An 11,479-nucleotide genomic window follows, 5' to 3' on the forward strand; every position below is an offset into this window, starting at 1 on the left:
TAAAAACTAAACAAATGATGTCGTATAAACTTATAAATTTATATTTTTTAATGTATCAAATATTAATATTGTTGTAATTTTCAAAAATTTTGAATTGAAACAGAATTGGGACCAGACGGGAACCATATTGAACTGCATCAACCTGAAACCGTAATGAAATAAAACTGACCTGAACCATGAGGCTGGCCGAACCGGTGGTTTCGGGCCATGGCCAGGTTTACTCCCATATGAGGATACGTGCACAAAGAAAGAAGAAAGAGAATCAGGAAGAAATCTCTTCTTTATGTTGTGGTTTGCATACAAGGCAATTCATCATGAGCATAACCCAAAGACGAAATTATTTTGGACAAGAAAATGAGAGAAAGCTGCACCATTTCTTCCACGTTACATTAATTCAACTTGCTATGAACAACTGAAATTATAGATTTTAGATAAAAGACTCGCCTAAAGAGTTCTCACTCCAAAAATTGAACGTCACATTGAAGTTGAAGTAGATGGCACAAAGTCTACATACACTTGTTACAATAAAAATGAAACCGGCACAATCTCCTTCTGTCTACGACTGCTTGAAGTTATTGACCTATAGCAGATAAAATCTGAGAACAGAGGAAATGTCAGTGCTGATTAATAACACCACAACATTAAAATTTCTATATTACAAGCTTTATATCATCACTGTATTTAAGAATGATGAAAGCAACGATTCAACTTCAGAATGGAATTAAGATAAACCCTAAAATACCTTCTCTGTGAAGATGCGAAATTCCTCCACTCCCATAGCTTTGTCAAGTTCCTACCCAATGGTAACAGCAGATTTTAGAAGGATTTCTTCCTCTCATTTAACTGAAAATTAGAATGCTTACACTTGCTGGATCTGGCGCACAATCAATACTGTGTATAAGTTTCCGAAGATTGTCATCCTTCAAAGCATTGCGAATTTCACTGGAAGAAGCTGCATCAAAGGAACATTAAGATTTGCTTCTTCTGGGAGTACATATGAGCATTGATTGCTTAATAGACGTATAGAACCCATTAGTTTGTTTGTTTATTGATTTTTGCTTTCTAAAAAGTACTCTCAGCAAATTTTTATTTTGCTAGAAAGCAAAAATGAGAATGTATATTTAATAAATGTACAAATTTCAGTTCAAATGCGGCTACTACAACAGAAGTAATTTTTTACTTTTCAACTTTTTAAAAATTGTTCTTTGATGTTTCACCAAATATTACTCTTGCTTTCAAAATAGAAAAAAATGGAGGGGGAAAAAAAGCAAGCTTAATTTTACTACTCAGTGCTCTTAAGTTTAAGTGTTTGAGCCATTATGTGAAAGGAGTATGAAGCAGTGTGGAACTTTAAGCCATCAAAAATAATTTGGGTAAATATTACATGCGGTCATTCAACTTTATGAGTGTTTTCATAAAAGTCACTGAATTTTAATTTTTTTCGTAAAACTTACTGAATTTCAATTTGATTTTATAAAAGTCATTGTGATCGAAAATTAAAGGTTTCTAGATTAACTTACTGATCTATCAACTATTTTACAAATAAAGATGGGTTTTATGAAATCAAATTGAAATTCAGTGAGTTTTATGAAAGAAATTAAAATTCAGTAACTTTTATGAAAACACTCATAAAATTAAATGACCGACTGTGATAATTACTCAAATAATTTTTATGGGACAGGAACCAAAATTAAGACTGAATAAGAGCAATTGAAGTAGATCCAATGGTCAACGGTTTTTATCATAATACATTAGCCACCAACAGTAATGACTAATGAATATATAGACCAAGAATATTCCATGGTCTTATTCTGAGAATAAGATATGATCTTCAAGAAGCACAAACCCTTACATACTAGTTATGCAAGCTTTCTGTTTTCATCTACAAAATCATGCATAGAAAAAGAGCCCTAATCTCCTTACATGTCCTAACTTATCATAAAGTTCCACCTTTTTTTACTGTAAACAAACTAAAGGAATCTTTTGGCAATAAAGAACCATTCAAAGTATTATCTTCAATCTCATCATAATACTGTACCTATTGATTCTAGTTGTGGCTTTAGCAGCACCTCACTTGCATCATCAACTTTTAATGACCTTTCTACAGTTAGCTCTGGATCAGCAGCTGACAGATTTGAAAACAAATGCAGTTGCAATTACTGAAGTTCTCCAATATTCTTGAATTAATATCCAAGCAATTAGAGTGAAGAACTATAAACAACAGAAAAATCATATTTTAGAGTATGAATAAGTGCTTCAATAACAATTTAATTCTTTAAAAAAATGGGAACCAGCAATTTTTTCAATTTCCTTAAAATTATCTGCAACTCTGAAAGCTACCAGCAAACCAGAGAATATTACTGGCTTAGCACATAGATAATACAACATGCAAGGATGAGGTAGTGAGAAAGAAAATATTCAATTAAAGAACAGAGATATCTCAGTACTATCTTGGACACCAGATCAAGTTAAGATCTAAGAGTAAACAATTAAAACATCTTAATCTTCACAAGAACATGAGTAAAGCAATGTACCAGAATGTCGATTAACATGCAATTGAGTAAAAAAATTCTTACTTGATTTTTCCTCTGCAGATACTGGTTTAGCACAAGGGGTTTCTGCATGATTCATTGAAACTGAAATCAGATATATTCCTAGTACCATGTTGCCATCATCAAAAAGAATGTAAATATAGTGCAATTACAAAATATATCTAGATTCCTACGGTGAACTTGTAGATAAAATTTCACGTAATCATTGATGCTGATAACTCGAGAATTTTACATTGAAAGTTAGAAACTAGACTGGACTTGCATTTCACTCAAAGAACATACACTCACACACTCAGACACCTATGATGTATCAAAATGGAAAATTTAATTCTTCTACCAATCTTTATGATTTATTAAAATGGCAAATTCAATTCTTCTTCCAATCTTATCAGCCATTCTTTATGTTCAGAACATCATGTCACCAATTAGTAAACAGTCATCATCATTTAGCCCCAGAAAGAATAACTTTATTGCCATCACTTTGTCTATTCTATAGTATATCATAATTTGAGCCTCTGAGCAGAGAACCCTAAAATCTTGTGAAACAAATACTTTTTGACAAGAAAATAAACTATGAATTTACAAGTCCAATTATATCACTCCAATTCAAGCTTGGCAATAGGCAAATATCCTATTTCAAGAGTATAAACAGCAATCAAACACAGATATTCATCTCTTTTACACGCACTCTCTCTCTCCTTTGTGTCTGTAACTATAATCAAGAAAACCCAAAAGTTCAACTGTATCAATCGTAACGAATGTTAAAAAAGTAAATAGGAAAACATTCTGATTAAGAATTGAAACAAACCCCCCAAAAAAATCGTATTTTTCTTTTCTCCTCCTCCCCACCCTTGTGTTTCGTGAAATCTCTTCATCAACTTCAATTTTTTGAGAGATCTACTGAGAAATATAAACGAAACAGGAGATGAAAACAAAATTAAAAGAAAAAAAAAAACCTTTGTGTTTCTTGAAGCAACCCAGAGAGCAGCTGCAATGAAAACAAAGTGGTAAATAAAGTGAACAGAGACAAGAATTAGGAAAAAGGAATAATGGGTCTGGGTGTATTAGAGCTTTGCTTACTAAGGAGCAAGACATGAAGGGCACTTGTACTTTGATTTTGCTTCATTGCAGACTTGGCATTGTTTAGGACCCATTAACCTTTTTAAGCTGTGAAACCCCAAATCTAATGGCGGCGGCAGAACGGAGAGGATTCGCCTTCCACAGACTCCCTCTAGCTTCGATTTTAGAACATGAAGGCCGTATGGGTACGTTGCCAAAACAGCAAAATTTGTTTTTCCCATTTTATTTTATTAATTAATTGGGGATAAATGATAAATAAGTTTTTTCAATTTTTTTTTAAAATAAAAAATGGGTATACGTAACATGTACAGTACATATTTGATTTAATTTAATTTAAATTTTTATAATTTTAATTTTTTTATTTTTAATTTATTAACTTTAATTCGATAATTTAATTAATAAAAATAATTAAATTTTTATTAATTATATTAACTATAATTTTATTAATAATTAATAATTTTATAATTTTATTAATAATATTTAATATGTAATTATTATTTTATTAATAACAAATCATATTTATTTTTTATAAATAAAAATATAATAAATATACTTTTTCAATTAATTTAATTACAATAAATAACTACAAAATATTTTTCAATTTTAATTATTTTTAATTTTTTTCTTAATTTTAATTTAGTTAATATTTTAATTTAGAGTACATTAAAAGTTTAGTTCAATTTAATTTAATTAATCAAATATTACCTCATAAATTTATAAATAGGCTAATCAATAAAAATTATATAGTTTTTCAAATTCACATAAGACCCTCATCATACCTATGCTGCGACATTGAGAAATAAATGGCGATATTTAGACCCTCACCATCATAATCAATCCCTTGGAGTTCTAATTTTTATTAAGTGTTTAGGGTTTGTGAATTTTATTATGGGTAGAACTTGGAATTTGGACTCACATGTGAATAATATTGGCCTGCCTCTGTATCATATGTGTTATCGTAATCATATTTTTCTATTATTATCATTTTTATTAAAGTTTACAAATTTTTATTAATAATTTTAATGAAATAATTATAAAAAAGAACTAAAATTTGAAGGAGCTGTTATTGCCACAAAGCCTACGATTATTTTTATATTGTAACTACTTTTATATGAATATGTGATATATTATTTTTTTAATATATTAGATAAACTTTATAATTTTTCTTACTATTATCCCTGTCTAAATATCTAATAGATATATAGAACTTCACTTTTTTAAAAATATTAATATAATTATAGAATTATAATTATATATAATTTAATTAATTAATTTAATTATTATAATTTTTTTATCTATCATAAAATGAGTTTCATATGATAATTAATAAAAAATATAATTTTCTAATAATTTAGCTAGTTAATTTTGATGAGTGAGGTGAGTATTCAATTAACTGAACCGAATCGAATTGAATTCTCAACGAATCGAATTGAATTCTCAACGAATCGAATTATTAACCGACTCTAAAATTATTAGCCGAATAGAAACAAGAGAAAATTAAAATTAACCGAAATAAAAAATATTTGATTGATTATCAGTTATAATCGAATTAACTAAAAAATATAAAAATATATTTTATATTATTAATTAATTAATAAAATATTAAAAAAATGTATTTATATTCTTTTTTATTTATAAAAAATAATAAATATGATTTAATATTAATAAGATAATAATTATAAATTAAATATTATTATAAAATCACAAAAATAATAATTATAAATAATATAATATTAATAAAATTATAATTAATATATTAATTAATTAAAATTTAATTATTTTAATTAATTCGGTTATCAAATTAAAGGTAATCCAAATCGATAATAAAAAATTAATAATAATTATTATTATTAACAAAAAAACCGAATCGAATTTACTTTTATCAAAATAATTAAATTTTATTGATTCATTTTAATTATTTAGTTATAACTAAATAATGCACACCCCTAAGGAGTGAAATTTAAACTCAATAAATGAATTAAATGCAACCAAGGTCAAATTTGAACTTCCAATTCAAGCTTAGAGTTAAACTCAAATTTAATTTATTTTTAATTTATTTATATTCTTAACTGTGATAATAATTAAACTTAAATAACATCTGATTTGCTTGTAAGAAGTCAATTAAAAAATAATCTAATTGATTTTCTTTCACTTGTAAAATATATGGAGTTGAAAGTCATATAAGGAGTAGAAGACTTTAAATTCGAATCTTTCTATCTATCTATTCTAAAATAATACATTCCATTTGCTTAATCAAATCATTATGAAGTGTTAAGCATTTCAAAACATTATATACGAACATTAATCAAATAATGCCACAAAAACAAATAATAGAAGAAATTAAGATAAATACAAAATTTCAATTAATAATGGAAGAAAAAATATGACGAAAAAGTTATTTCATAAACAGTAAAAATATAATAAACACAAGTTTGGGAATATATTTATAATTTTAAAGATTTTCCTTTTGTTTTTCTTCCAAGTTAAAAACAATGAAACTGGGTTTCAAAATTTATATTTCACTCAAAATTTTCTTCCTATTTTTTTTCTCTCCCATTTATGAAAAAAAGATAATATTTCAACCCTATTTTCCATCATCCCAAACAGTGTTAAGTTGCATTTGCAAAATTTTTGACAATTTTGATAATTTTGAACCAACAAGTTTACACAAAAAGATTAAATTAACTTGTAAAATTCAGGTGGCAAAAGCAAATAATTTAGAAGATGATGAAAAGAAAAAACTCCATCTTAATATATTTTTAATTGTTGAAATTCTAATGAAATTTAAACTTTCACTTCAAGGTCAAAGTTCTTATCTAACCTGGCTTAGTTCAATTGCTAAACATATTAAGGCCTATTTGGCATTTACATTGAAATTACAGTTGAAAAAAAATATTTTTTTAAATATATTAATTAAAAAGTATTAAAAAAATAATTGAAAATTAAATCTAATAAATTTTAATAATAAAAACACTAAAACAACAAAAATAACTTTTTTCAATACTATCTAAAATTAAGCTTTTATTAAAAAAATAGTTTAACCTCCCAAATTCAATGCTAAATAGATACTTATTCATCAAGTAGAGACAAGCTTCGAGTCCCAGATCTCCAATTTCCCAGCTATTGAGCTCACTTGTTAAGCCAAGGAGACCTAAATATAACGAAATTCGACTAATAGAATTATCATTACTATAACAAAAAGCACACAGAACATACCTTCTGCAATGAAGTCTTGCAACAAGAACCGAATTTTTTAAATCAAAAAAAGATTTTGGATAAAAGACATTAACACAGAGCAAGAAAAGCCAATAGTGAATGATCTCTATTTTCTAAGTGATAGAAGATCAATCTTTTCACAAATAAAGTCCTTCTGGTACTCCTTCCTTCTTCTTGAACATCACCTTCTCTTTTGCCTTTTTGAAGTCAGCATGTGTTACCTAATAACACAGAGTTCGGAAAAAAATAAATAAATAAGGACCAAGACAACCGGATTACCAGCACTTGTTCCTGAACACCCTGGAAGCACACAAATACAGGTGAATGGCTGCATGCTTAATTCTACAATACCAAGTTATTAAGGCACTTAAAAGGGTAGTGCATCATTTCGAACATGAACTAACTAGTGTGTAATGTCAACTCAAAATTTGGAGGTAATAGAATTATCTTGATACTTAAAACTAGGAAAGGAATGGAGCTTTCAGCTCTCTGCAACCATTCTTTTAAGGGCTCAAGGGAATGGCATATAAAATCTTTAGTTGAACGTTCTTCACAACATAGCATTGAAAAATGGCTATGATGATGAAGTACTTACTTCACAATATAGCATTGATAAATGGCCATGCTGATGAAGTCTTGCTTTCTAGTGCCCAGAAACATGACAGCATTAATGGGTCTTTTTATATTTAAAGCACTACTTGTCAAAGGCATGGACTCAAATCTAATTCTAATACAACTCCTAAGCAAAGAACAATCTAATAATATCGCAAAAGATTAAAAGAGTGTGTGTGTGTGTGTGTGTGTGTGTGAGAGAGAGAGAGAGAGAGAGAGAGAGAGAGAGAGAGAGAGAGAGAGAGAACGGCTAACAGAGTTGATTAATTAAAATTCAGCCTCACCTTCATACGTCGCTCTCGTAAAGCGAGCAAACCAGCTTCAGTACATATAGCTTTTATATCAGCTCCAGAGAACTCATCTTTAGTCATAACAAATTCTTCTAAGTTGACATCATCAGCCAATGTCATCCTTGATGTGTGTATCTACAATCCCCAGATATTAGATTACTTCGTCACATAAAGAAGCAAAGTTAAAAGATTCAGTAATCACTAAAAGATGGGGACAAGATATAATATCCAAAAATTGAAGAATTATAAGGAAGACCTTCAATGTCCTATATAATAAGTCACACGTACCTGGAAAATACGTCGCCTTGTTTTGATATCAGGAAGTGGAAATTCAATCTTCCTATCTATTCGACCGGGCCGGAGCAAAGCTGGATCAAGACTTTCAATTCGGTTGGTTGCAAGAATCACTTTGACATCTCCCCTTGAATCAAAACCATCTAATTGGTTCAGTAACTCTAACATGGTTCTCTGAATTTCACGTTCACCACCTGAATGGGCATCATACCTATAAAAAAATATTACATTAGAAACAACCTAAGATTACATTTATTAACCATAAATGTTGCATGATCCATTTCTTTCTTTATTTTTGGTTTTATTTAGGAGTGAACCATATCTAACCCATAGCTCACCTCTTTGTACCAACTGCATCAATTTCATCAATGAAAACAATTGATGGAGAGAGATCATCAGCAACTCTGAAAAGTTCCCTCACTAATTTTGGGCCATCTCCCAAGTACTTTTGAATTAATTCACTACCGACAACACGTAAGAAAGTTGCTGATGTTGAATTTGCCACTGCCTGAAATAACATTATGAAGCTTAAAAACTTGGTACAAATTTGATACAGCAGCTCCCTTTCAGTGAAGGAAAATGTCATGCCAGCAAAAAGCAAGGGGAAAAATAGGAAATGAGGATATGTCACAGATCAGGTAAGTGCTCAGTACCACAGCAAAGCTCCCAACCAGGCGCAGAAATCATTTAAACAGTACACTATGAAAGCATAGAACAAGAGATTACTTTACATATTAAAGCTACTTGGTAGATCTAGATCAGCACTAAAAGCTCGATATAGTTGAAACAAAGCCCAAAATTTGATCTTGTCAAGGTTTACTGGTTGAAACAGGATGAATTCAAGCCTAATTAGTATGATCAACAAGCTTACTGCTTTTAAATGAGTCATTTGCAATTAGCATCTCTTATGTCAAGAGAGTCTCCGCCAATCATCCAATAACTTAAGTAAAAAGCATTTTACAGGTGAAGAACTCTCTATTGGAACATATTAAAAGTTTAAAAGAAAACAAAAATGCTATTGTAGTCAATGATGAGAGGTGACCTATTTAAGTACAAAAAGCTAATACAAAAAACATTCAAGTACCCACCTTTGCAAGCAAGGTTTTGCCAGTTCCAGGCTCTCCATATAGTATGACTCCCTTTGGAGGCTTAATACCAATATCTTCATACAGTTCAGGATGAGTCAGAGGGAGCTCAACTGCTTCTTTAATTTCTTGTATTTGGGCATCTAAACCGCCTATATCAGCATAAGACTCTAATGGAGCCTTCTCAACCTTCATTACAGATACCATTGGATCAACTTCATCCTGAAGAAGCCCAACAACAGATAGGACCTGAAAAGAAGCCAAAAACAAGTTATTCAAATAAAAACTCTCTCCAACAAGATATGAAAATCAACTCACATGAAAATTATGAAAGGCAAGGCAATAAATTCACTAACAATTCTTTAAGAAATCTGCATTATGTAAAGAGAGTACTTGTAGAACCATTATACAAGTAGCTAGGATTATAGCATACTCCATAAAACATTTAAATGCCTACACATACATTGCAGAACTTCCATAGTTTTGGACAAAGATAAAAAATACTAAAAAGAAGAATAATCAAAGGCTCCATTTGTTTCACATGAAATAACTTATCTGTGGAAGAAAAAATTTTCAGAGAAAATAAATTATTTTCCATTGTTTGCTTGCATTGCTAAAAAATTTTTATTGTTGAATATGAGAAAAATGTACATAAAAGTGGTAAATTGTGGCACCACCACCTATCACTGGTGACTAGAAAACTAATTTATATGTATTCACAGTTTAGTAAGTTTATCAAAGTTCATAAAAGAGTCAATTTCATAAAAATGCCTTAAAATTTTACTGACTGGAAAAATATTTTCCAATTGATTAATATTCATGAGCGCCTCAATCACCAGAAAAAAGCAAAAAATGTTGTCCATGAAAATATTTTCTTTGAAACAAACCGAGCCTAAGTATTAGATAACAGTCAAAACATAAGTTGTTGGGCATCAAATGATTCTCTAAAATCCATACTGAATACAGAGTGACCTTGACCATCACATTATTCAATACTATAGCGAACACAAAAGATAACAAATTACATTACATTAAAAGCTCCATTTTCTTTTTCTCATAACCTTCTATTCAATATATTTGCTCCACTAAATGAGCCACGGCATACGGAAATCGAGCTCCTCATACTAGAAACCGTAAATTAGCAATCTAAACCTAAATTGCAAGTCTCTTATTAAACTGAATACTAAACTTAAGTAACCAGTTATCATTGTCTCTAGTTTTACATTGTTCTGGTTTCACATGACAGAAGGTACCCAATTGGGGTAAAATCAAGAAAAAACCTAATTTTGTAAAACATAAAAAGAAAAAAGGAAAAAAAAAAAATCTTTTTTGCTGTCTAAGCAATTGATCAATCAGATATGACTTTCTCAATCTCCACAGAATTTCTCTAATTCAAGCCAAGAGAACCCATTTCCCCTCAGTTGAATACATTCCACAAAATCAAAGTTAGCTTCATATTAATAAATCATTCAGAAATCTCAGTATCTAAGCTAAAAATAATTAATCCCAAAACGGAAAAGTTAGAAAAAACCCAGAGGCTAAGAAAAACTCATTACCTTATTATGCATCAAGATAGCACAACCAGGCTCCAGCTGATCCTTATCAACAAAAGACAAAATCCCAACATAATACTCAGGCCCAACCGATGAAGAAACAATGGCGTGATTTTCATCAATCAACTCTTCCAAGTTCCCCACACTCATAGGCGAACCCCTCAAATCATCAACCTTGGATCGGTCCTCCTCTGCTTTCTCTTCCTGAGGCTTCAACCTCTCCTGGTTGGCCACGAACTCCTCCTCCATCAGCAGATAGTCCTTAATTCGCTCTAACTTTAACAGTCTCAGTTTGCACTTCGTCAATGGCGTCACAGTCGGCAGCCGGGCAGCAGCCTCCGGCCCCTTCTGCTTGCGCTGTTTTCGGCCGACGCGGGCCGGTGGAGCAGCCGGCTCGAATTTCTTGTCTTTCTTATCGCCTCCGTCAGACTTCCGGTCTCCCGGAAGACCTTGCCGGTTACCGGATGGTCCCTGACCCATGGCTTGGTTTTCTGAGAGAGATTTGAGCTAGCTTTGGGAACAAGTTAGCTAATGTTTCTGTAATGGCTAATGTGCGCTCCGTTGATTTTCATCACATATAAAACGACAAATCCTTCCTAGCCTCTGCGCGTGTGATGGGCTGCGACAAAAGTTGATTGGGCTGGATTTGGGCCTCACTTTTACATTTTATCTTCGACCATCGACTTCGAAGTCTCATCATTCTAAAGACGGTTGCCTTGCAATATTATTATATATTTATTTTTTTTATTAAATATGAATTTATAATTTTATGTTTTTGAAGTTACTTTAATAATATT

General features: G+C 30.5%; 2 protein-coding genes across 3 annotated transcripts; both read right to left on the minus strand.

Moving 5' to 3' along the window:
• Nucleotides 1–259: 259 nt before the first annotated feature.
• On the minus strand, nucleotides 260–3,833 carry LOC110637720 (uncharacterized). Of its 2 annotated transcripts, XR_002491562.2 has the most exons (8): nucleotides 3,633–3,833; nucleotides 3,509–3,540; nucleotides 2,577–2,618; nucleotides 2,039–2,125; nucleotides 864–952; nucleotides 743–793; nucleotides 460–596; nucleotides 260–365 (listed from the first exon to the last, which is right to left on the minus strand). XR_002491562.2 is itself a non-coding variant. In XM_021788012.2 (7 exons), the coding sequence occupies exons 1-7, from the start codon at nucleotides 3,704–3,706 to the stop codon at nucleotides 573–575; spliced, it is 399 nt and encodes a 132-aa protein (XP_021643704.2). In that variant the 5' UTR covers nucleotides 3,707–3,833; the 3' UTR covers nucleotides 260–572. The 2 variants fall into 2 exon arrangements, 1 of the variants encoding a protein (XP_021643704.2); XM_021788012.2 differs by having other exon boundaries at nucleotides 260–596.
• A 2,957-nt stretch (nucleotides 3,834–6,790) lies between these two features.
• Nucleotides 6,791–11,243, minus strand: LOC110637737 (26S proteasome regulatory subunit 4 homolog A). Its single transcript, XM_021788046.2, has 6 exons — nucleotides 10,686–11,243; nucleotides 9,133–9,378; nucleotides 8,383–8,552; nucleotides 8,039–8,255; nucleotides 7,745–7,885; nucleotides 6,791–7,069 (listed from the first exon to the last, which is right to left on the minus strand). The coding sequence occupies exons 1-6, from the start codon at nucleotides 11,160–11,162 to the stop codon at nucleotides 6,986–6,988; spliced, it is 1,335 nt and encodes a 444-aa protein (XP_021643738.1). The 5' UTR covers nucleotides 11,163–11,243; the 3' UTR covers nucleotides 6,791–6,985.
• Between the last annotated feature and the right edge of the window lie 236 nt (nucleotides 11,244–11,479).

The sequence above is a fragment of the Hevea brasiliensis genome, chromosome 10 (genome assembly GCF_030052815.1).
Source record: "Hevea brasiliensis isolate MT/VB/25A 57/8 chromosome 10, ASM3005281v1, whole genome shotgun sequence".
NCBI lineage: Eukaryota > Viridiplantae > Streptophyta > Magnoliopsida > Malpighiales > Euphorbiaceae > Hevea > Hevea brasiliensis.